This window comes from Sinohyriopsis cumingii, unplaced genomic scaffold (assembly GCF_028554795.1).
Source record: "Sinohyriopsis cumingii isolate HCF-2022 unplaced genomic scaffold, ASM2855479v2 utg000349l, whole genome shotgun sequence".
NCBI lineage: Eukaryota > Metazoa > Mollusca > Bivalvia > Unionida > Unionidae > Sinohyriopsis > Sinohyriopsis cumingii.
In genome coordinates this window covers 4,333,881-4,360,935 of record NW_028315889.1, presented here as the reverse complement: position 1 = coordinate 4,360,935, position 27,055 = coordinate 4,333,881, and the positions used below count along the sequence as shown (strand labels likewise).

At 33.5% G+C, this 27,055-nt stretch overlaps 1 protein-coding gene across 1 annotated transcript in view; it reads left to right on the top strand.

Annotated features, from left to right (window-relative positions):
• The first annotated feature begins 4,221 nt into the window (after window positions 1-4,221).
• Window positions 4,222-27,055, top strand: part of LOC149774342 (splicing factor 45-like) — a 70,590-nt gene continuing 47,756 nt past the window's right edge. Inside the window, exons 1-3 of the mRNA XM_089945474.1 lie at window positions 4,222-4,351; window positions 20,765-20,848; window positions 25,552-25,625. Of these exons, the coding sequence (XP_089801600.1) occupies window positions 20,782-20,848; window positions 25,552-25,625 (141 nt within the window). The 5' untranslated portion in view covers window positions 4,222-4,351; window positions 20,765-20,781. The remainder of the gene's footprint in view (window positions 4,352-20,764; window positions 20,849-25,551; window positions 25,626-27,055) is intronic.

Genomic DNA, 27,055 nt, shown 5'->3' with positions numbered 1-27,055 from the left:
GTTGTAGATGCTAGGTGTGGTATTGCCGCGGCAACAAACTGTTGGTCTTGGTGTTGCTGGGATTGATGCAGCTGCAGCTATCATAGTTGCGCCAGTTGGAATTAATGTTGGGGCTATTTCAATAGCAACCAGTGTCTCTGGTTGTGCTAGCAAAAAAGTTTTGATTCGATTGCATCCTCAAATGCGTATCCATTCAGAACTACTTGCAGAGCACAGAATAGTCTCAATACAAACAGTAAACTGTACTCGTTGGTTGTTCAAGACAAAATAATTAGCACAGCAAACTTCGAGACAATGTTGGCAGAAATGGTAAATAAACCGAAAACTCAAGGCACAAATAAGGAACCGTACGACAGCAGACTTAGAGACAATAAAAGTCAAGTAAAAGAAAAATGAAAAATCGTGTCTACCATGACAAGTAATATTGAAATAACATTTTTGATGGTCACTAATCTAGGTTGCAGACTCAGTCTGCCATGGCTTTGTCCATTTGTTTGGTCACTTTCACAGATTTGCACCCGTGAGTTGTGCATGCTGTGTTTTTACCTGTATGAGATCTAGGTCATGGGTTTTTGACCTAGATGACTGACAAAAAGGCAAGACCACTATTTACTACTAATTTTACACTACATGTGAATCACAAACTAGGTCGGGTCACAGAGACAGCCAATAATCAATGTGTGGTCCTATCCTCAATTTTGAATCAGTAGCACTCTGTTGAAATATTTAATTCTTATGTGTTTTAAGGCATCCTAAGCATTATATATTTCTTAAAAGATAGATTGAAAAATGTAAACACAGTTTAGTATTCTTCCACATTATTTATTAGTCATTAGTCTTCTTCCATGCCAACACACACTAAAATCTCTCCATATCCCTTACAAGTGAACGAATAATCACTTTTAGGCACCCTAAAATCTCTCCATATCCCTTACAAGTGAACGAATAATCACTTTTAGGCACCCTAAAATATCTCCATATCCCTTGCAAGTGAACGAATAAACACTTTTAGGCACCCTAAAATCTCTCCATATCCCTTACAAGTGAACGAATAATCACTTTTAAGCACGTGGTGTAAAGAAAAACGACTAAAAAGCTGTTTTGCATAACTTAAACATTATTAATAGCCACAGTCAAAACTATAAATCCTAATGTTTTATGGCTGATTTAATTTGCTGCTAATAAACGTATTATCAATATATATAAAAAAGTTAAAAGCGACATGTAAGACTTACTAAGAGTATAAAATTGTACATTCTGATAAAACTTGTAACATCAAAACGAAGATAAAATTACACACTACAACGTTCATTTCTCTAAGCATGATTACAATGTATAGTAAACAAAATAAAACTTGTACATTTATCCTTGGGTATCATATAAGGAAAAATAAAATGGGTCTTAAAAACTAATCTACTTGAATAAAAAGATATTGAACGCATACAAAAGCACATACCTATCCCTATATGTTATTCAAAGCAAAGGAAAAGCTCAGCATTAAGTACAAATTAATATTTCTGAGTATATAATGCGAAAAAGTAAAACTTAAGCTGAAAATTAATCTACTTATATAAATGAAGAACACAAGTACACACGTCCATAACTTTCATTTAAACGTAATTGAAAACATAAATCACAATTAAAAAAATAATGTCCATATTACGCACCCGAAATATACTTTCCACACACACACACAATAAATGTTGTTTCACTGTAAATGACTAATCAAAACCACATTATCTCATGGGTATATGATCATAAATTGGAAAAATTGTGACTTCACAACAACTTATAAAAATAACAAATTATCTAATGAGCACACACACACACACACACACAAACACCCCACCCTCTACACACACACACTGCTAACTTTCACTGTAATGTAAATAAAATCAGTCAAAATTCTGTACATATTATACACTCTAAATATATTATATTCACATAAAAGTTCACACACACACACATATATGAACATTCCTAATAAATAACTATAATGCGATTTATGTAGAGCATGCAAATGAATTACATGATTTTTTTATCATTTTTGTATTAAATGAATGCTTTGTTTATTTATATTCAAATTTGGAAAGCATTGAACGCACATCTTTGCCCCATAAAAGGCAATTTTGTTATATACGCATTCCATTCCCACAACTGGTCTGTTCATTAGATAAATATCACTGAATGCAGCTGCTGATGTATCCAATTTTCCTGAACTTAAATGTTGCTTATATAGCGTGGCATACAGGAGGAATCATAACAAAAATTTCTGCAATGTGAAAGATAGTACTGAAGTACTGCCAAGTATGATTTTATTGAGACTTTTAAAATTGAAGTCATAACAATAAAAATTGCAGTTTATACAAATTCCTAGAAAATTCGTAACATATACATTGAAACAATGCAACCAAGTATATATCCAAAACTACATGGCTCTAACATAATCGTTGGAAAAGTACTCGAGTATTCTGTAATTTGTAAAAATGCATCAAGCTTTTTTTATATAAGAGTTTCAAAATCAGCATAAATCACAAATTACACTCTTACATTTTCCCAAATCCTTTAACTTCTAACATATCGTTTTTATCAGGCTCTGGTAATTCGAGTTTTTGAGCACCGTGCACAGAATAAAAAGGTGAATGATTATCCAATAATCCTTCCTGTGTAATTCCCTGTAAACATGAAGGTAAAAAGTTATGTTTATGATCACTATATGTCATCCTAAAAAAAATATATATATATTCAACTCTTTAAGGGGCAATAGTTTGAAAATTCTTTACTGTTTCAGAATCAACAACTTTTCATGAAGAACTCTTCCCAATTTTTTTCCCTTAAGTATGGAAAATATTTCATCACCATCAAATGTGAATACAAGAACAGAAATGTTCGGATTGTACCTTTCAAAATATTGAATTTTTATTTTGAAACCAGATAATCAATGCTATCATGTTGAGTTCGGCTCAGAATGCATGTAATACTCTAGAGAAGACTGCGTGGGATGACGTGATGGCAATATTACTCCATGTATAATATTTTTGATCCGTGTTTCTTATATTCAGTATGCATTGAGATTGTTTCAACGTTCCTGGTAAGCCATTGTAAGTAGAACCTACCAAGGGAGTATAATATAATATGGATCTCCAAGTGTAATACTCTTTTTACATTCCTTCCAAAAGTAATTTGTAAGACGTTCTATATCAAGTGCTCACTTTTAAGTTCATTTCGTCCAAAAATGTCTATGTACTCTACCATTGACTTTGCCTTATGCACCTCTCGGGGCGTCTAAATAATGACTTTCTAAAGGCATATGGATATTTATGAATCCAAATGAAGTGAATACTTGACACTTAAATGTATGTACAATCAAATTTTAAAAAATGGCATCCGTTGCTGAATAAGTCGTTTTTGAATGCCAAATGACCCGTGTGACTTGTACTATAATCAGTCTCAGTAATATTATAAATGAAATATTTTGGGTTTTGCATGTGTTTTTATGTAAAAATATATTGGTGTATGAAAATCGAGATACAAAAGCAGAGAGAAGAAATGGTAAATCTTTTTGGTGGGCCGTCTGTAGTGAACGATGCACAGAGATCACTCATTATTGCCGATACTATATATTGTATGGACGACACATCATTTATTACGAGTCACATGATCATAGACAGCAGGCGAATGATCTCTGACAGAACTGATTTTTTTTTGTTGTTTTTTTTATACAAAAAATATTTCTCTGTTGACTGTGCTAAATTCTGATTTAAAAAAAGTATTAACAAAAATACTTATATGTCTGGCGGTATGGAAAATATTTCTTGAACTAACCAGTTTAATGCGCATTGTCCAGTTATATTATAACAAATGACAGATGAGTTTATTTTTTAAGCACACGTAAGCTGATTGCGTCCAATTACATGGTATGCAATACGACTGCACGACTCAAAAGTCACTGAAAAAGGTCGGTCACCGAAAATGAACAGTCGACGGTAGCGAGATAGTTTAACGGGATGCGTTTCAAAAATACTCTAAAACCTGCTTATTTAAATTTTAGTTTTGTACTTATATACGCCAGGTGAGCGATATCAGACACAATTGGGTCTCTTGTTATTTACAATCTTTTATACAGTGTTTTCTTTCTGCTAGACGCTACGCGTAGTTTCCCTGTATAAAGAACCCAGAAAACGCATTCCGGAACTAACTACCCAATCCTGACTTCGTAACAGAACAAGGGGAGACAATTAAAAAAATGGCGCCCCAAGCCTAAGGATAAATTGAAGAACGGGAACGTGTTTATGATCAGAGTTGAATTTCAAATAACTAGAACCCCTCTGTTTTTTCTGAATCTGGCAAGGTAAAAAATAGGCCAACAATTTGTTTCCCGCCGCTCTTTTATTTATCTTGTTATTACTTTTCTGTACTTTTATATTCGTGTTTGTTTTGCGTTTAACGCCATTTTAAGCACACGATACATACATAGCACAGGGGTTCGTTACGAAGACAATTAGGAATATCCGTCCATGAATCAAGGGATGGGGGGTCTAACCTGGAACAATATCGTTACAGGTTAGAACCTCCATCCCTTGCTTCATGGACGGATACTCTTAATTTTCATTGTAACGAACCCCTGTGATACATAGCGTCCGGTATAGGGCGAGTCTTTTTACTAAAGTACACCAAAATATATAATTTTTAATATTACAGGTATATTTATATTGTGTTATTGGTATATTTAAACAAAAATTAAGTTATATATTTTTTAAAAGTATTTATATCGTCGTGACATCAATTTCAGAGAGTCTTGTGTTTCGGATAGTCCTATAATATAAGACAGCACATGTTTTTGTTTTTAGTGCTATGTCTTACTATCCAAATAACGGTCTTGTATAGCGTGTTCCGATGTCGTTGACATCGGAATGAGTAATCAGGGTTTCAGGAACATTTCAATCACTTGGCAGCCTAACACTCTTCCACTAATTTATGTATAATTAATATACTTACTGTGCTGTCTTAACCCCGGCGGAATGAAAATACGATACTAGCAAATAGACGCATTTTCACATTCCTTTTACATACGTTTGAATTTGTTGCAATGCGAAAGTAGTCGAGGTATGCGGAAGTAGGTTCATGTTGGGGATATGTTTTTTAAGGCTATTGGACAATTCGGCTCAAAGACAATTCGGCCCAAGACAATTCGGCCCAACTTAGACCGAAAATAAGACAATTCGGCCCAACTGGAAAGACAGTTCGGCCCAATTTTTTATAATACAACTGACAATAGTTTTAACAAGTATTTATTTTTAACATATTTTGACAATTCTTATATAATATGTTTTTACCTTATAGTTCAAAATCCTTACATTAGGTAACTTAATTATTCATTCTCATTTTAATTAGTTTGTAAAATAGAATAGGTTGAGAATAAAATTTGAAACATTTGGTGAACTAGATAAATGTTTTACGAAGTTATAATGGTTAGGAGCTTTCTGATATCTTTAGGAAAACCGTCCCAAAGACAAATATTACTGTGGAGAGAGGACATCTGATAAAAAGAAGTATAATAGAGATGGACGTGATGTTTTGGGAGTTACGTAGACAATAATGAGATGCATCATATCTCCTGTGGAAGAAGGTAGATTTTGTTAGGCACTTGCCCACTTGGTCTCAAAACCTTAATTCTCAAGCAAAATACATACGTTACAAGAGATCTTCTCGTATTTGAACGTATTTGTTATGATTTACAAATAAAATGATACCGGGAAAATGGTTGAAAATTGCATAATTAGGTATTTTGCGATAATTTCACATAAATTTAATTCAGAACATTGTTGCGTTTTGCTATTATGAGTTACGAAAAAGACAGATAAATGTGCATAACGTAAGATGCATCTTTACCAAAATTTCTCGTATTTTAAATTTCATTTAAATTGATAATAATGAATATTCAAAACACCAAAAACATTTTAAGTTGTCAAATTAATACCATTCTAATCATAACAGTTTCTGATTCAAAATACAAGCACGAAAGTTTCCAATGTGTATGCCTTTTTCGTCACTCCAAAAATATAACGTATGTATCAGATACATACGACAAAAGACTGTTCATTAAATCTGTAATCGTTTTCACTCAGTTTTCTTGGTTCCCTTTTGGTCATGAAAATATGGCATGAAATTATTACAAATATGTTTGATTAATCATATTAAACACGTACATTCGTCATTGTAGTTATTTCTCCTGTATGTGACAGCTGAACATCATCATTATTCACATGATCATTGATCTGATATAATCATTATGACTTATTTTATATTTTATAAGAAGATAAAATGAATAAAAATTTTATACTTAATTAAGTGCTTTCATAAAATTTTTAAAATAAAAAAAAAGAACTAATGTATTTTATAAAATGTTTTGTAACGTAGAATGGTAAAGTATGTGTCGTAGTGTAAAACACGGATATATTTTAAAGTTCAAACAACTTAAACATGCACTTTTGTGTGCAATTAAAATGGCCTGAACTTATATACATTCTCACATATAGAAAACAACATTTTTAGCCGATAAAAGTGAGGAGTCCCCTCACGCGTACTGTTTAGGTAACGTATGTATTTCACTAACGTGAAGCAAATGCATTGTTAATTAATTCCATTTCAGCATCAGACATTTTGAATATTCAACCCATAAATAATCTGATGTAGAACACAGCGTCAGTTTATACATCTTACGTAGTATCTACTTGCTGTTTGAAGAAAAATATCTTTATACAACTATCGCAAAGTTGGGCCGAATTGTCTTTTGAGTTGGGCCGAATTATCTTTTGAGTTGGGCCGAATTGTCTTTTAAGTTGGGCCGAAATGTCTTATTTTTGGTCCAAGGTGGGCCGAATCGTCTTGGGCCGAATTGTCTATAAGTCGTTTCTTAAATGAAACGAACTGTTGCTTACAGTTCCAATAGGCATAATATACTTTTATTCATTTCGTTAAAGAATAATACTTCAACTTAACCCAATTTTGGCATTCCTGGCTTTCATCGTCTTCCAGCCAACGGAAATGTAGGCCAACGAAACTTGAAAACAGGTCCATTTCTTTTATGAGAATTTGAATTTATTCAAGAAAAGACATCAGAGTAAGTAAAGTCTGACTAAAACATTATTACTTTACACTGTAGAAATGCGTTGTTATTTTAGTTGTCAGTTGTGTGAAATATTCCTGAAAATTTGACTTTTATAACGATGTTAGTCGACATCAAAACATACTACACAGCGCCGTTAATTAGGCTGTAAGACCTTGACACACACAACATAAATATCAGCATCGAGGTTATACATGTAGGACTAGTGTTTAGGAGCGTCCATTTATTCGTCAGTTTCAAGTGATAACATGTTACTGATGACTCAATTTTCAGAAAACAAAAAGCGTAAATGAGATAAATATGCATTGATTTATAATGTCAGACTGATTATGACCATTATCATCTGCACGTTTCATACCAAATGGAAGTTTTCAGTGTAAAAGACGATCTTGCTTGCCAGTCACTTCGAGTTCCTGGACGAGTCCATTTTCAGCAAAGGAGTGGATGCACAGCTACAAATGTATGTACATAGAAAGTAAATACTATGTTGCCTGCTTCCGATATTTACAATGTGAAATCAATCAATGTAAAGAATGATAACTATGGATTGAACAAGCAGTGTAAAATAGATTGAACAGGCAATGTAATTTCTATGTACATGTGTGCAAAGGGCTATAACTCTCAGCTCCCAACCATATGGAATTATCTGTCAGTTACCGAGTAGGATGAACTACATCACTGTGTTGTCCAGGGAAAATAGACTCAATCATAGTATAAACAAGATGGCACCTTGTTACTATGGAAAGTCCATTAAGCATGAAACGCTCAGACAATGATCGTGTTAGGGCCACCCTGGTCACAGTTAAGTTAGAAGTTATAAATCAGTGAATGAAATGACTATTTTTTTTGCATTTTTTTATCACATTTAAGATTTTTGTAATTGAAATTGATAGGGGTTACAAATAAACGGTGATTTATACAAAAACAATAATAGACTTTTATACCCATTAAGATTACCTTTATTTTTCCATAATGTCAATAAATTTAAATCCTTGGTGCAACCTGTTTGTTGCTGACCTTCATATGAATAAAATCAGGTGACTTGTTATCTCCGCCCACTTCACATTTTGTCTTCCTGACAGAAGCTCATTAATGAAATAATTATAAATTTTGCTGTTGATTTTAAAGACATTTTCTTTTCCTTATGAATCTGTTTTGAATAAAGAAAAGGGTATTCTAATATATTGAAATAAATATTTTTGATAAAACAAGACAAATATTTATGCAGACATGCCAACCCTCCCCAGGGTTCCCATGCTATTGGGATAAAGTTGGGAGAAATTATTATTTTTTCCTGGCAGTGAAAAGTCCTTGAATTTTGCATATATTGATGAAAGTCTGGAAAAACCCAGGAATTTTCTGCCACCACTTGACGCCCGTAACAATCACCTAAATGAGTTGTAACTAAACTGATTATAAGTTAAATTTATTGAGTTCTAACCAGAATATTCAGAGGGTACATTACGTATCATTTGGTTGCTTGCAGTAAACATATATGCTGAGTCAATCCAAATGCCAAGTGGATTGGATTCATCTGGTTGACTTTTATTTTCAAAGTCAGCTTGATATCTGTATCTTTCCTTATATGGAAGGTATGAAAACCAGTCGACCATCACAAGAGGCCAACATGGTGGTGACATAGCATAACTGCTCACCAGATGGTCTTGCAAACTGTAAATGTTGTTAGATCAACAAGTGATACTTGCATGAAATGGATGAATTTTTTTTATTTTCTCAGAAATTGTGAATATTAAAATCATTATGTCTTTAATTTGCCGAGAGACGAGATAAAACCACAGCATTGATGAAATGTGAAAACCACTCTAGCATCACAAGAGGCAAACAGCATGGTGGCAAAGTGTAGCCGCTTACCTGATGGTTGCAAACTTTAAACATTGTTAGATCGAGTGATACATGCCTGAAATGGATATGAAAATTACTTATTTTCTCAGAAATTGTTATGTCTTTAATCGATAAAACTACAGCGTTGATGAAATGTGACCTGGTACTCGTGATTTGCATGGCTAGTCATATGAATACACAATTCTAACAACCCACATTTTCAAATGTTGTAGAGAAAAAAATACAAAAATATTAAATGAAAGTCGTACATACTGGTTGTAATAAAAATACAAAAATGAAAGAACACTAAATTCTTCATATTTATATATTCCAAGAACAACTTCGGAGTTTTCTTGTATCACAAGACTACCACATTGTCATGTGCTGTCAGCTTGATAAATCAGACTGGCCAGATTGCTGGTTTTTACAAAAAGTATCTTGACTTGCATTTCATATAATTGAATTTTTCTACAACAACATTATAAAGGAGTTTGCTTTTTTATATCATGTGACTATTGGACTTACGATGTTGTCATTTGAGATGTGTGAAGTCATGTGACTAGTATTGCAAATGGCGATTACTGGGTCAGGTTTCATCTACGTGTTAGTTTCATCTTGTCTGAGAAAATAAATCATTTTCCTATATATTTTGTGCAGGTATGAGTCAATATAACATAAGTTTAAATTTTCTAGGCCCACTGGTAAGCGACTACCATATATTGCTACCGCACGGTGGCGGCAAATTCCAAATTTTCGATATGCAGTTGCAATGACCCCACACCCCAACCAAAATGTCCAAATATGAAAAATGGGGTGGGAATATTCTTTAAGAAACTTGGATTAGAAAATGGACTGCCATTTTTTAAAAGCCAAATTTATAGTCCAAATTGTTGAATCTCGGAGCTGAAATGAGAAAATGTCATCCCTTGCATTATATATTAAAAAACAATATGAGCCCCTGTATCAATACAGGTTTGGGGACTTATTTAGTGAATTAGACGAAGACAAGTCGATTTCACAGAACATTCAGTCCATGTTTATACAACAGTATAAAATTTTTAAGGTCTTTTGTCAAAATTTAAATCAACCCTTTTGAAAATGTTTTTAAATGGTTGATTTTTAACCAGATCATCTTAAGGAGATTAGGTTGTTTAAAAGAATCTTGTTTGGTATTTTATTGGCACAGATAGATTATGGGTTAAACTCTTTTTGTTACAAGACAAGATTCTAAATTATTTGTGTTTATTGTTTTTTTTTAATTATATACTGTTATAGGAAATGTTACTTTCTATGTGATGCAAGGGGTCTTATCAGAAACAAAACATAATTATGTTCATTATGTTGCTCCCACTTAGCAACATAATTCAACAAAATAAAGTTACAATTTTTATTCTGTACATTGAAATGACTTTACATACCAGTTTATAGGAATATAATCAAACTTGTTTCGTGTGATACATTTTGTGGTTTTGTACATGATCATCTTTTCTGACTTCATTGTTTTTGGAGAGCCTTGAAAGAGAAACATCTTAAGATTTAGAAAAAAAGTGTGTTTTATAATCTAAAATGTTCTTCCATTCCATTCAGTAATGGTCATATGTGAACATTGAAAAAAGTAATTTCATCCTGGAAAAACCCTGGAAATGACCTGGAAATTTATCTTTAGAAAAGCATGGGAACCATGCCTCCAGTTTTTTGTGGGAGACTCTCTGAATTCAACCGCACCTACCACACTCCCTCATTGTCTTTTTTCCAAGAAAAAATTAGTTTCTTCAACAAAAAAATCTTGAAAAATTCATTTAGTTTAATGAAAGATATTTTGGAAATTCCCCAGCATGTGAGACCGAAAGTGCGCAGAAGTTCTTTGAAAAGAGCACAAACTTCAATCCATGTTTTGTAATCTCTTCTACAGTGTCTAAAAGAAAGGAAGATTTGGATGAAGTTGGAAACTAAAAAAATATATAAAACTTCTTTTCATGCTTCTTATAGCCTGGAATTTCCATGCCTGACTTGTGGAAGTGAGAAACAGTGTGTTTTGCAAGACGTGCAATTCCTGTTTTCAGTGGTGGGTACGATGATTGTCGTAGACATCTCTAGTCACAAAATTAAGTTTTTAATTTCGCTGTTTATTTTTATGGCCTTAATTATTTGCTGCAAATTGTAATTTGAGTGGCAGCATGAAAATTATGATTATCTTTTGTGAAATTAGGATACACTGATAGATTGGTTAAAATGACAATTGAATTGATACAAGCAGATTATGGCCATGTTTGTGAAACCTTCTGCCATGATCTACAAGGATACAGAATCTGCTGACTTCCGGATTGGATACAACATCAAGAATGATGAAGCTTTATGCAGGAATGTCAACTTCCTAAAGAAAAGGCTGACTCATTCTTTGCCTTCTTTACAACAGCCTGTAACTATCTAATTAAGCATGGAGATATTTCAGAACCTCATCTTAAAAATGTGGTTGTAGCAGATGTGACTAAGAGGCCCTTCATAGCTTCACACTGCTGGATTTCTTTATGAACTGGTTTCCAGCAATCATGCCTGCAGGAGTTTCACTGGATCAGCTTCAGATGCAGTTTTCTCTATACCAGGTTGAAGAATGCTGGAACCTAATTCAGCAGCTTCCATGGATCAAACTTGGATGAAAATTGGTGAGGGCAGAGATAGCATGGGTCAAACAAAATATGGACTTTTTGCCAAAGTGATGAGCCTTATTCTTGCCAACCCTGACAGCAATGCATCCTGTGAAAGAATATTTAGTTTTGTGAGAAAGAATAGGACTGACTTCAGGAGCAGTATGAAAACTGAGACACTAGAAGGTCTTCTTGTTGTTAAATAAGAAGGTATTGTTTGCTCAGAGAGACAGTTTGACAAAGTTATGCTTAAAAGATGCAAAGGAGCAACAACCATGTCTCTCCAGGAGTAGTGTTAATTGATGTTTTTCACTGTTAAGTTTTGTTCAGTCTGTTATATATATATTGTTATTTATTATCTAAAAATAAACCGTTTTAGAATTGAATTAGTATATGTTTATTTGAAAACCATTCACTTTTTGTAAATGTGTTGAACATGTTTCTTGCTTGATGAATTCCTCCCTGAAATAATTGAAATCTCCCTGAAAAATTTTCAAAATCTCCCTTGGGATGGCAGGTCTTTGGTACATTAACATTTACGTAATTTTCAAAACAAAACTATTAAACTTTTCTAATCCTGTCATAAATACATTTCATGCAATTTGCATGATTGTCAGAATGGTAGAAAACTGCTTCATTGTCATGACCAAGAAGCTTTAACAAAAACTTAGGAGAAGAAAATATTGATTCATGTTAAGAATATTTATTGTTATATACATTATTTTCTATGATTGTACCTTTCTTTTGTCATCTCTGGTGGCTGTGAGTGGTGCTCTGATTAACCACTCTGAAACCGATGACGTTATAAACAAAAAAGCCAAATGTGGTACTCATAAGTAAACTGTCATGGAACAGATATCTGCAGCCATGAGTAATTTACAGTTTTGAATTTCAATACAGGTATAATGATGATTTGAAGTGTTAATGATATTTTAATAAAACTTTAATTGTTATGAATTATTCTGCAATTTCTTCTTAAGGGTTCAGAAACCAGTACCGCGAGGATATATATTAATAATCTGTAACAGCATTATACTGATCGTGTGACAATGGATGTAGTTCTCAAATGAAATATATAGTTTAAGCCTGCTGTTGAATCGGTGTTAACTGATTTTTCTATTTAGTACCTTTTTGTATTTTTGTGCATGTTAATAATTAATACAGTTGGGTATAGGGTCATGGCAGTCTCACAGGCATGTGTTTTGATAGCTGATTAACCATGATTTCCTGAGTAAGTTAGCCTGCCCGATTTCCTCAGAGTCAAATTGATGATATTGATAAAAACATATAAACTTGTGGTTCTAAACTTAAATTTATGTAAATAGCAATTTGAGTTTTAAGAATATATTCGGTAACATGAATATTTTAATTGACATGTGCACATTATTTTCTTGATGAAAAATAAGTTTGGAACTGTAATGGTGGGCATAGCTGTTCTGGGAAGTACCGTTTTATTAGATTGTCTTTTTTTATAACCCATTGGGCAAATATATTCATGAAAATTTGTAAGAGAGCAGAGAGTAAATATTACATTATTAAAGATTTAGCTTTAAAATGCAATTACAGTATGTAGGTCATAATTATACAGGACACTGCTATATTGTGGAATTCAACGAGAGATGAACAATATTTGTAAAGTTGTTTTGAAACAACTCCATGTACATGAGAGCAAATGCATACCATATTTACATTGTTGTTGATAAAGCATTACAGTATCTATTCATAAATAACAATACTGAAGCATTAATGTATATGAATGATATATGGATGGACCAAAACCTTTTTTCCAACCAAATTGAAACAGCCAATATGCTAGTGTGCATGTATGTTTAGAAAGAAGGGTTTTCTTAGAGTAATTCTAGCTTCATAACAACAATCCATTGATAGGATTGCAGTTTTATGGTTTTATTAAATGCCTACGTACGTGTAGTAACACACTACTTGTACATGTACTTAAACTGACCTAGATTTTGGTCAGCTGGAGACGGCTGTCATCTTGCCAGGGTTACACATGAGATTAGGTTGTTCACAGGTTCCAAGTAAAATATTTCCAGTGGTATCATCAAGATTATTCGTGGTTTTCATGTTACTGTTGAATATTCATCACATATTGAATATTCATCACATATTGAATATTCATCACATATTGCAAAAAAAGGCATAAAATCAAGATCTTTTTCCAGTCTGAAAAGTTTAGTCATGCTACTTTCCTATTGATAACTTGCATACCCATGGTCGCTACAGACACTTGCCATTTTGAAAACAAGTAAACAATTTTCTTAATATTTTTCAGCTTACCCCTGTGTTCAAAAGAAGAAAAGTTAAAACATATATACCATTGGTACTAACTAAATACCAGGGCCTGTAAGTCTGTTGTTAAAGATAAAATACCTCTTTGTAAGGCAACAACAGGCTTTCCCTTTCAACCTTTTTGATGCATGGATTTCATATTTGAAATGAAACTGGTGCATGTGCTTTCCACACTATTGATCAGATTGACACTTTGAAAATTTGCCTTAAACAACAAAACACTGTGACCACTCTGGTGGCCTAGTGGTTAGAGTGTCTGCCACAGATGTGGCAGGTCGCTGGTTCAATCCCCGGCCAAGTCATACCACAGACTTATAAAAATGGTACTTTCAGCTGCCTCATTAGGCGCTCAACATTAAAAGGTTAGTGTTAGGACTGTACGGCCTGGTGTCAGGATAATGTGACTGGGTGGGACATGATGCTACATGTTTGTGGCATCATGCCCTACTGCTAGACATCACTATAAACTGCCACACTGCAGGTGTCATAGTGATGACTGAAAAATTGTTAAAGCTACATTAAAAATCCAAAACACACTCAAACACTGTCATCATTTGCATATAATAACCTTTGACATTAAACTTTTCTAATCCTGTCATAAATACATTTCATGCAATTTGCATGATTGTCAGAATGGTAGAAAACTGCTTCATTGTTATGACCAAGAAGCTTTAACAAAAACTTAGGAGAAGAAAATATTGATTCATATTAAGAATATTTATTGTTATATACATTATTTTCTATGATTGTACCTTTCTTTTGTCATCTCTGGTGGCTGTGAGTGGTGCTCTGATTAACCACTCTGAAACAGATGATGTTATAAACAAAAAAGCCAGATGTGGTACTCATAAATAAACTGTCATGGAACAGATATCTGCAGCCATGAGTAATTTACAGTTTTGAATTTCAGTACAGGTATAATGATGATTTGAAGTGTTAATGATATTTTAATAAAACTTTAATTGTTATGAATTATTCTGCAATTTCTTCTTAAGGGTTCAGAAACCAGTACCGCGAGGATATATATTAATAATCTGTAACAGCATTATACTGATCGTGTGACAATGGATGTAGTTCTCAAATGAAATATATAGTTTAAGCCTGCTGTTGAATCGGTGTTAACTGATTTTTCTATTTAGTACCTTTTTGTATTTTTGTGCATGTTAATAATTAATACAGTTGGGTATAGGGTCATGGCAGTCTCACAGGCATGTGTTTTGATAGCTGATCAACCATGATTTCCTGAGTAAGTTAGCCTGCCCAATTTCCTCAAGAGTCAAGTGATCCTTTGATGATACATGTATTGATAAAAACATATAAACTTGTGGTTCTAAACTTAAATTTATGTAAATAGCAATTTGAGTTTTAAGAATATATTCGGTAACATGAATATTTTAATTGACATGTGCACATTATTTTCTTGATGAAAAATAAGTTTGGAACTGTAATGGTGGGCATAGCTGTTCTGGGAAGTATCGTTTTATTAGATTGTCTTTTTTTATAACCCATTGGGCAAATATATTCATGAAAATTTGTAAGAGAGCAGAGAGTAAATATTACGTTATTAAAGATTTAGCTTTAAAATGCAATTACAGTATGTAGGTCATAATTATACAGGACACTGCTATATTGTGGAATTCAACAAGAGATGCACAATATTTATAAAGTTGTTTTGAAACAACTCCATGTACATGAGAGCAAATGCATACCATATTTACATTGTTGTTGATAAAGCATTACAGTATCTATTCATAAATAACAATGCTGAAGCATTAATGTATATGAATGATATATGGATGGACCAAAACCTTTTTTCCAACCAAATTGAAACAGCCAATATGCTAGTGTGCATGTATGTTTAGAAAGAAGGGTTTTCTTAGAGTAATTCTAGCTTCATAACAACAATCCATTGATAGGATTGCAAATTTATGGTTTTATTAATTGCCTACGTACGTGTAGTAACACACTACTTGTACATGTACTTAAACTGACCTAGATTTTGGTCAGCTGGAGACAGCTGTCATCTTGCCAGGGTTACACATGAGATTAGGTTGTTCACAGGTTACAAGTAAAATATTTCCAGTGGTATCATCCAGATTATTCATGGTTTTCATGTTACTGTTGAATATTCATCACATATTGAATATTCATCACATATTGAATATTCATCACATATTGCAAAAAAGGGCATAAAATCAAGATCTTTTTCCAGTCTGAAAAGTTTAGTCATGCCACTTTCCTATTGATAACTTGCATACCCATGGTCGCTACAGACACTTGCCATTTTGAAAACAAGTAAACAATTTTCTTAATATTTTTCAGCTTACCCCTGTGTTCAAAAGAAGAAAAGTTAAAACTTATATATACCATTGGTACTAACTAAATACCAGGGCCTGTAAGTCTGTTGTTAAAGAGAAAATACCTCTTTGTAAGGCAACAACAGGCTTTCCCTTTCAACCATTTTGATGCATGGATTTCATATTTGAAATGAAACTGGTGCATGTGCTTTCCACACTATTGATCAGATTGACACTTTGAAAATTTGCCTTAAACAACAAAACACTGTGACCACTCTGGTGGCCTAGTGGTTAGAGTGTCTGCCACAGATGTGGCAGGTCGCTGGTTCAATCCCTGGCCAAGTCATACCACAGACTTATAAAAATGGTACTTTCAGCTGCCTCATTAGGCGCTCAACATTAAAAGGTTAGTGTTAGGACTGTACGGCCTGGTGTCAGGATAATGTGACTGGGTGGGACATGATGCTACATGTTTGTGGCATCATGCCCTACTGCTAGACATCACTATAAACTGCCACACTGCAGGTGTCATAGTGATGACTGAAAAATTGTTAAAGCTACATTAAAAATCCAAAACACACTCAAACACTGTCATCATTTGCATATAATAACCTTTGACATTAAACTTTTCTAAACCTGTCATAAATACATTTCATGCAATTTGCATGATTGTCAGAATGGTAGAAAACTGCTTCATTGTTATGACCAAGAAGCTTTAACAAAAACTTAGGAGAAGAAAATATTGATTCATATTAAGAATATTTATTGTTATATACATTATTTTCTATGATTGTACCTTTCTTTTGTCATCTCTGGTGGCTGTGAGTGGTGCTCTGATTAACCACTCTGAAACAGATGATGTTATAAACAAAAAAGCCAGATGTGGTACTCATAAATAAACTGTCATGGAACAGATATCTGCAGCCATGAGTAATTTACAGTTTTGAATTTCAGTACAGGTATAATGATGATTTGAAGTGTTAATGATATTTTAATAAAACTTTAATTGTTATGAATTATTCTGCAATTTCTTCTTAAGGGTTCAGAAACCAGTACCGCGAGGATATATATTAATAATCTGTAACAGCATTATACTGATCGTGTGACAATGGATGTAGTTCTCAAATGAAATATATAGTTTAAGCCTGCTGTTGAATCGGTGTTAACTGATTTTTCTATTTAGTACCTTTTTGTATTTTTGTGCATGTTAATAATTAATACAGTTGGGTATAGGGTCATGGCAGTCTCACAGGCATGTGTTTTGATAGCTGATCAACCATGATTTCCTGAGTAAGTTAGCCGGCCCAATTTCCTCAAGAGTCAAGTGATCCTTTGATGATACATGTATTGATAAAAACATATAAACTTGTGGTTCTAAACTTAAATTTATGTAAATAGCAATTTGAGTTTTAAGAATATATTCGGTAACATGAATATTTTAATTGACATGTGCACATTATTTTCTTGATGAAAAATAAGTTTGGAACTGTAATGGTGGGCATAGCTGTTCTGGGAAGTATCGTTTTATTAGATTGTCTTTTTTTATAACCCATTGGGCAAATATATTCATGAAAATTTGTAAGAGAGCAGAGAGTAAATATTACGTTATTAAAGATTTAGCTTTAAAATGCAATTACAGTATGTAGGTCATAATTATACAGGACACTGCTATATTGTGGAATTCAACAAGAGATGAACAATATTTATAAAGTTGTTTTGAAACAACTCCATGTACATGAGAGCAAATGCATACCATATTTACATTGTTGTCGATAAAGCATTACAGTATCTATTCATAAATAACAATGCTGAAGCATTAGTGTATATGAATGATATATGGATGGACCAAAACCTTTTTTCCAACCAAATTGAAACAGCCAATATGCTAGTGTGCATGTATGTTTAGAAAGAAGGGTTTTCTTAGATTAATTCTAGCTTCATAACAACAATCCATTGATAGGATTGCAAATTTATGGTTTTATTAATTGCCTACGTACGTGTAGTAACACACTACTTGTACATGTACTTAAACTGACCTAGATTTTGGTCAGCTGGAGACAGCTGTCATCTTGCCAGGGTTACACATGAGATTAGGTTGTTCACAGGTTACAAGTAAAATATTTCCAGTGGTATCATCCAGATTATTCATGGTTTTCATGTTACTGTTGAATATTCATCACATATTGAATATTCATCACATATTGCAAAAAAAGGCATAAAATCAAGATCTTTTTCCAGTCTGAAAAGTTTAGTCATGCCACTTTCCTATTGATAACTTGCATACCCATGGTCGCTACAGACACTTGCCATTTTGAAAACAAGTAAACAATTTTCTTAATATTTTTCAGCTTACCCCTGTGTTCAAAAGAAGAAAAGTTAAAACTTATATATACCATTGGTACTAACTAAATACCAGGGCCTGTAAGTCTGTTGTTAAAGAGAAAATACCTCTTTGTAAGGCAACAACAGGCTTTCCCTTTCAACCATTTTGATGCATGGATTTCATATTTGAAATGAAACTGGTGCATGTGCTTTCCACACTATTGATCAGATTGACACTTTGAAAATTTGCCTTAAACAACAAAACACTGACCACTCTGGTGGCCTAGTGGTTAGAGTGTCTGCCACAGATGTGGCAGGTCGCTGGTTCAATCCCCGGCCAAGTCATACCACAGACTTATAAAAATGGTACTTTCAGCTGCCTCATTAGGCACTCAACATTAAAAGGTTAGTGTTAGGACTGTACGGCCTGGTGTCAGGATAATGTGACTGGGTGGGACATGATGCTACATGTTTGTGGCATCATGCCCTACTGCTAGACATCACTATAAACTGCCACACTGCAGGTGTCATAGTGATGACTGAAAAATTGTTAAAGCTACATTAAAAATCCAAAACACACTCAAACACTGTCATCATTTGCATATAATAACCTTTGACATTCTTGCTGTTTGAATGATCATGCATATCTAACTAAAATTAAAAATGGCAAATGGAAATCAGAGAGGATTGTTTAGGGTTAAGTACTGTGTTTTAATGATGCTGTGATATCTGCAACAAACTGTTGAAATTAATGATTACATGTCTGCGGAATGATGCCGCATTGCTAGACATCATTATTAACTGCCACATTGCAGACATCGTAGTGATATGAATGATTTTTTTTTTAAAGCTACGTTAAATGTCCAAATCACACCAGATCAAATTCTGCCTTGGATCAGCCCAAGTCTGCTACCTGAGGCTATCAGGCATTCCTGGACAAGGCACTTGGCTTGCCTCTGGTACATGATGCATGGTGGAAAGGGTTGTATATTCAGATGCCTCATTTCATCTACATGTGCTTTGGGAAGCTGGCATTGCCATTTCTCTAGTCAAATGTTTTCTCTAACCCCCATCCATTTAGGCCATTGAATGGTTTTGTATTCTAAATACAGCTCTTATGACTTTTCTTTGTTAAAAGAGCATATTAAACATAATATTTTCATAATTTTTTATTTACTTGAGTGTTGGTGTTGTTGTTATCTATGTCTGCAGTTATGTTGGATTCTTTGGGATTCCTGCCAAATGATCAACACAAAGCTTAAAGAAGTGAGTCAAGCTTCATGCATTTGCAACCTGATTTCAAACATTTCTCTGTAATTTTCTGCACTAAATCTAGCCGAGGTAAACAGTTATATACAGGATATTTCTTTTCCTACATTAATACTGGATATATTTCATAATGTGCTACTGAAAACATGATATTTTAACTAGTGGCAAAGCCACGAGTTAAAGTGTATAGTTTTTGGTACCACAAAATAAAATACATGTTAGTAATTTAGGAAAAGAAAATGTTCTTTTTATTATTTACCACACTTGCTCCAGAATTGAAGTTTAGAAGATTAAGCTCACTCTTTAGCACAAGATGCTGTCACCCCCACCCCCTTTTCAGAAATTCACCTCACTTTTATAACCTAATCATATTAATACGTGTGACTTAAGAAAATGGTACCATAGGATGTGGTTGACTTAATCTGTTGTAGTAAATTACATTTTTGTCATTGTGTAAACTATTGTCCCTATCTAAAAACAAAACAAGTCTTATTCAGCAATACATCAGTGGGTTTGTTGTTGTTGTCAAGGAAGTAAGGGGAAATAACTTCTGTGAGACATGAACAGCATCTGGTCAAATTTCTTTTTCAAAGATTACTGTTAATTTCCATGTTTGAAATGCAATACAGTTTCTATTTATTTGTTTTAGCTCACAAAGTACAAATTTTTGTTCTTGCAGGTACAACTTCCATAGGCATACACAATCGTCGCATAGCAAGATGGGAAATCTTGTATTTTTGCATGTATATAAGGATATATTTTTTCACATGTGAAAATATAGGCATGAGAAAAAAAATGTGACAATTATTTTGCTAATAACTCTATATTTCACACTTCAATGCATAATGTTAATTCCTCCCATGAGTAATTGATATGTATGCTACGAGTAGAACATCTCAGTTTGTTAAAAATATTCAACCTATTTATGTTCCTAACCTGTTTTTTTACAGGATCATTAGGGTAAAAGATGTCACTCTATGATGGACTTGACATTGACAAGGGAAGTGGTGGAGATGGGACAAAACCCAATATATGTAAGTCCTAAACACTGTCATATATATATATGTAAGTCATTTGACTCATCAAAGCAAAAAAAAGTGAGTTCAAATCCAAACCTACAAATCTTATTCTAGCTGATGATCAGTTTTCAGTAGTTTTTAAAATATAATTACATTGTTTAAATACACAACAAAAATATTAGTTATAAAGCCAATAAGGCAAGTCCCTTGCTTGAAGTATCTGAACATTTGGTAAAAATCTTGTTGAAGGTTTTATGTCATCAGACATAATCTGAGCATATATGACAAGGCATTCATTGTTGACTATGTCCGTGCTTTCATCTGCCAGTGTTGTCACAAATGACGAATTTTGCATGTCACATATAAGACTATCCTCAGCGTTTGATAGGCACTTCAGTAACTCTGAACAGGTAGTAGCAGAGTCATATTGATTGGCAGAATTCTTCAAAATGCCAACGGCATCAATTTCTTCAGCTGCTAAGTCATGTATTAAATTAGGAAGATATTTGTAATTTAAAACAAGGGATATCTTCAACACTCAGCCAATGTACACACTTAAGTAGTACTTTCACTGCTATGGCTTTTTTGGAAGAATGTTTTTGTAACTCTTTATTCAAATCTGCCTGGTGTTATGGACCTTCAATCAGCAGTTTGTGTTCTGGCAACCCAGTATGACTTGCCAGTGTACTGTTCTGAAAGTTATTGATTTTTGCCCATTTGGTCATGATGTTTTTTTTTAGCCTCTGTACATATATAGCAAAATATAAAGGTGTCTTAACTGTCACATTCTTCTTTCACCTTTTTGAAAACATAGCCAGCTGTGTTTTCAACCATTGCTGCACAAACTGTTTTCTCTTACGAGTAACCATTACCTCATCTTTGGATGGTGAAGGCTCCACCGGTTCAATACCAATACTGTTATCATCGGTTGGTCATAAACACGGTCATAAACACGGTCCAAAAGACAATTTGTTTGTTTGTTTTTTTTTTTCGGATCAATTTTAATGTTTTGACCTTGGATGCCATTTTCAATTGAAGGCTTGTCTGGATGGTAGGTCAGGATAAAAGGTATCCCATCAGCGTTTTCCTTCTTTCCATATTTTAGTAGGTCATCGTGGTTTGTTTGTTTAGCCCTTTGGGTTGCCTCCATAGTCAGGTCTTTGTCACTGCAGTCACACCACCAATGTACACCACTAGATTTTAATAGGGACTTTGTTATTACATGGACACTCATTCGGTTTTGACCTGAATTCACTACTAGTGAACCATGGCATCATGGAAACTCACTAACACTTCACTCCGTGATGTTTGTTCCTAGTAATTGGCTAATCATTTCAGGTTAAGGAATATTTCCATTACAATGAGCTCCAATAATCAGACAAGTAATCACAAAAATCTAAGAATTCCTTAAAACAGGACACTATAAGTAAATGCGCATACTCTAAATTTATTACAGTACAGTGCGACCCTGCTATAACGCACCCGCGATAATACGAATTTGGATATAACATGATTGTGTCATGGCTCCTGAAATTTCATATATTCATTTGCACATTAATATTTTTTCTTCTCCAAAGTACGTGTAATAGTGCATAAAAAAAAAGAGATTGTGAATTAGAATATGATACGATCGTGGCATGGTTCCTGAAATTTATATACATGTATGGGTATTTTTCTTGTACCCGGAATTCTTTTTTTTTTTTTTAAAGTACGAGAAAGTACGAGAAATAGTGTGTAAAATGTTTATTATTATTTGGGGTAGCAGTTCATGTATGAATTAGAATATAATACAGTTGTGGTGTGGCTTCTGAAATTTAACAATATCACCAGGTTCTTGAAGTGTTATGCCAAAATAAACATTATCGGAAATGTTACTTATTACTGGTCCATGAGTAAAGCCAGTAGCTAGTCTTTTTGATTGTCTTCAAATAATTCATTATACAATTGTTGCTCAAACAATAGCCAACATGTGTTTCTTCTTCAACTGCATACATAACTGAGCAGCAGACAATGCAGTGGTTGATAAAACATTCTCACAATTTAATAAACATTAAAAAACAAAAGCTGCCAACATGTTTGCAGGTCTTCACAGTGTTATTAGATGCAGTCAGTTGACCAATAAATAATGTCCACTTTATTAGCTGGAAATTGTACATGCTTTCAGCTTAAAAATCTTTATAAAAGTATTTTTCACATGTTTCTTTCGATATTCACAAAATCTGAAGTAAAAGTTATATGCATGCTGTAAGCATGTGTTGTTTATTAATTATTCTGGCTGTAGTCATTCAAATGAATAGGCGTACAAGTGTTAATTATTGGGAATTTACAATGGATAAAGGTACACGGAAATGCATATAATAAAATTTTAACAGTATGAAATTTGTACAGACATCGTTCATAAACCCTGGAACGTAATGAACTGTACATGTGCTTTGTTGACCACTTCAGTGGCCTAGTGGTTAGAGCGTCTGCCTCGGATGCGGTAGGTTGAGGGATCGATCCTCGGCCAAGTCATACCAAAGACTTACAAAAATAGTACTAACAGCTGCCTCGCTTGGTGCTCAGCATTAAGGGAGTGTTATGACTGGTCAGCCTGGTGTTAGGATAATGTGGCTGGGTGGGACATCATGCTACATGCCTGTGGCATGATGTCCCAGTGCTAGACATCACTATAAACTCACACTGCAGACATCGTAGCGATATGACTGAATTTTTTAAAAATCCAAATCACACACACATGTGCTTTGTCTTTCTTAACCTAATTTTGGTGTTAATTTTTCCCATTGAATTCAGACACATAATAATCTGTTCCAAATTTACTGAATAGTTGATATATTTATGCAATTTTTGCAATGGAATTACATGGATTAACTGCATTCCATGATACAATGATTTGTAACAAAATTATTGAGTAATTTAAATCTGTGTGCAATTTTTCAATGGAATTAATTAAATGCATTATGGATGAATTGCATGCCATGAGAGAGAGAGAGAGAGAGAGAGAGAGAGAGAGAGAGAGAGAGAGAGAGAGAGAGATAGAGAGAGAGAGAGAGAGAGAGAGAGAGAGAGAGAGAATGAATCACAGTTTCATATTTTGCATAGGGGTTAGAATTTTAAAGAAAAAGAATTTCCCTTGCTTTCCTCACTGGTTATACTGGCTATTTAAAAATAACCTTGTATATCTTAGGTATAATTGAAAGAACTTTTAATTCACTTTATTTTGGTATATGATTGATGGGTGTACTGTGGGTTATAGAGTATACAGCTTGGCCTTAATCCAGATGTGCACCTTTCAAAAAAGTGCTAGCTTCACTTGGTCATTTTCACTTCCTGAACTTCAGAGGTAAATTGTATAAAAAAAGAGCCGATAACTTTCTTTACATTTTATATATTTGGTAATTCATTCATTGCACTTTCAGAAGCTGGTATTGTCTAGTCTGGGAAAATTCATTTTCCCGATTTTAATAGCTGCTATGGATAGTCTACTTTGGCCTAATTTGGCCGATTTTTTAGTACAAGGGAGAAGTCATTTTACTTAGCAGTGTGCTTAGATCATGTACAATTTCCAAAAGCACAATATTCAAAGAAATATCTTCCACATTACATTAATGTAGCATAGAGGTATGCCAACATTCTCTCCACTGTGCATGTTTTAAATGCAAACAACTTCACCTTACATACGTCACTCTCTCAAAAGTACATAATAACTGGTGAGCACCCCCATAGCTCACTGTAATGAGTGTCTTTGCTGCCAGGACCTCCATTTGCAGATTCTGGACTTGTGCTCTCAAAATCCTGTAGAGTGCTCTTCACACATGCACACACTGAACTACATGCACCTACACATATGAATGTACAATTTATATTTGATACAAGATCACTTATTATGGATTGCAGAAGCATAATGACTTGCTAATAATGTAATCTTTGTTGTACACAAGGATTTGATCAATGATTTACAATTTGCCAAGGAATACTATTAAAAATCTGATATTACTTTCAAATTAAGTTGTAAAGAATTGGAAGAACATGTTAAAATAGTTTTAGTTGCTCCCATTTCCAACTGGATTTTGAAATTGGTATTGTTTATAAACTGGAAACATTATTTTTTATTGTAAGTGTTACTATGGTAACTATGAGGCTCAGAAAGTACTGCAGAACAAAAAAAATCAAAATACTTATGTTTAGTAAATCATCAAGCGAAGTTCAAGGTGGAGTGCTGTTCACACACAGAGACATATTTTGTTTTAATAAACCCAAACTTTTCTGGTACAATATTAAGAATTTGCAGAGCTTTTGATAGTAATATGTTAGGAAAATATTTGCATAAGGACACAAAATGGTCTTTATCAAAAGTCATCCGTTTCCTTCATTTTTATATTTTTAAGTTATATTATAAATTTTATGAGTACATGTAGTTATATTTTTGTATGATATTGTATCTTTATGAACTTGAAGTAACATGTTTATGATCACATCACTGTCACACAAATATGCTATTCATTTTGTTACTACTAGTGTATATCATATTTGTTGAAAATAAATACTAGACTTAACAATATTTATTCAGGAATGTGTTAATAGAAAAGTGAAACATAGTTTTCACTTTTTCAAATGGTTGAAGCAGCATTAAAAAAATGTAGGCTTTTGCATGATGTATTTGATTTCAGAATTGCCTTTACCAGCAGGTAATGATTATCTTGTTTTCTTTTTTCCAGCGGGTTGGTCATCTAACTACAAGTTGCTAAAGTCACAGCTTCAAGCAAAGAAAGCTGCATTGGTTCAAAGCAAGGTAGACAAAGTGTTCAAAAATGGGGTTTTAGTGTTTTGTTTTCTTCTTTTTTTGTTATTTTACAAAGTATAGTTTTTATTGAAAATTTACAGTATGACTTCTGTCTAGTTTTGCAACTATTGATTCAAATAAAGTATTTCTAATTGTGATTAGTAATGCTGTTGTACAGTACACTACAAGCCACAATGTGGACATCCACACTGACCACTATATCCAGTTCATGATGGACAAAAGCATGGACAGATTACTGGGTAAGAAGTTAACTTCAGAAGCCTCAAAAAACCCACCTAAAATGTCATTTTGACCTTGGTTTAATTTGAAGAGAAAAAAATGATGAATGGCTCTACCCCGACCCTACAAAATGCTTTTTTGGACAGGATTTTTTGTTAGACTAGTCTAGTGGTATTTATTTTTTTAATTATTTATTTTTCATTTTATCTATATTTTCATTGTATTTAGAAACAAAATCAAAGCATACTTGATCAGATTTTTCATAAATGTTATATTCACCATGGAGATAATCTTCTAATTGGTTTGTTTTGGAAAGCCCAAAAAAAATTTGAAACCTTGAAGTAAAAAAAACTTTTAAAAATCCCTCCTTTGAGTACTTTCCCCAATCACATTACCTTAGGAATTTTAGCCTGCTACCTTGTGAATCCAGCCCTACTAAAAGGTGAAAATCTTCTTATCCTGTCAGTTTTAAGTAGACAAAGGGCAGTAACTCTTGTCCATTACTGCCTCTTGATATCACCAGGTGTCTCTGGTTTTTAGCTTTACTACTGTAAAGAACACATGTCGTACAGTTATGCTTCGACAATCCATCCATTTTTGTGTTCCTATGGGCTCATCCAACATTCATTTTGGATTTATTATGTGGATTTATCAATCTACTGCAGGTTGTATATATTATTTTACAATGTTTGTGATTTTTTTTCTCCTTTCGGGATTTTCTCTTTTAAGACCACCATCCCGCCATGCTATCATTGACCTTATGCAAGATCATTATGAATTGGTCATACCTTTGACTTTGTTCACTTACTCAGTCCGTTGCGGAGTTTCTTCTTAACGAAATTCTGAAGTGCTGCTTGATATTTATGTTTAGTTTATTCATGTTTCATGATATTTTGATAGAATTATGATTTAATTATTAACTAAGCATTGTGCATAAATTCATAACAGGCCCATAGGCTGATACAATACTTTAACTGCTCTGTTAGTTTCGAGTGTTTTAGCGACTTAGTAATTTCAATACAATACTAATTTCTGCTTTAATTGGGTGTTTTTGTATCATTTCAGCAGATGTCAATTTAAATGATTTCTATACGGCATCAGAGCATGGAAGTCTCCATACATGCCAACCATTATGCTTTTGGCATAATCATTATGGTTTTTTTCACCAAATTTCATCTTGCACTAGACTGTATATAGAT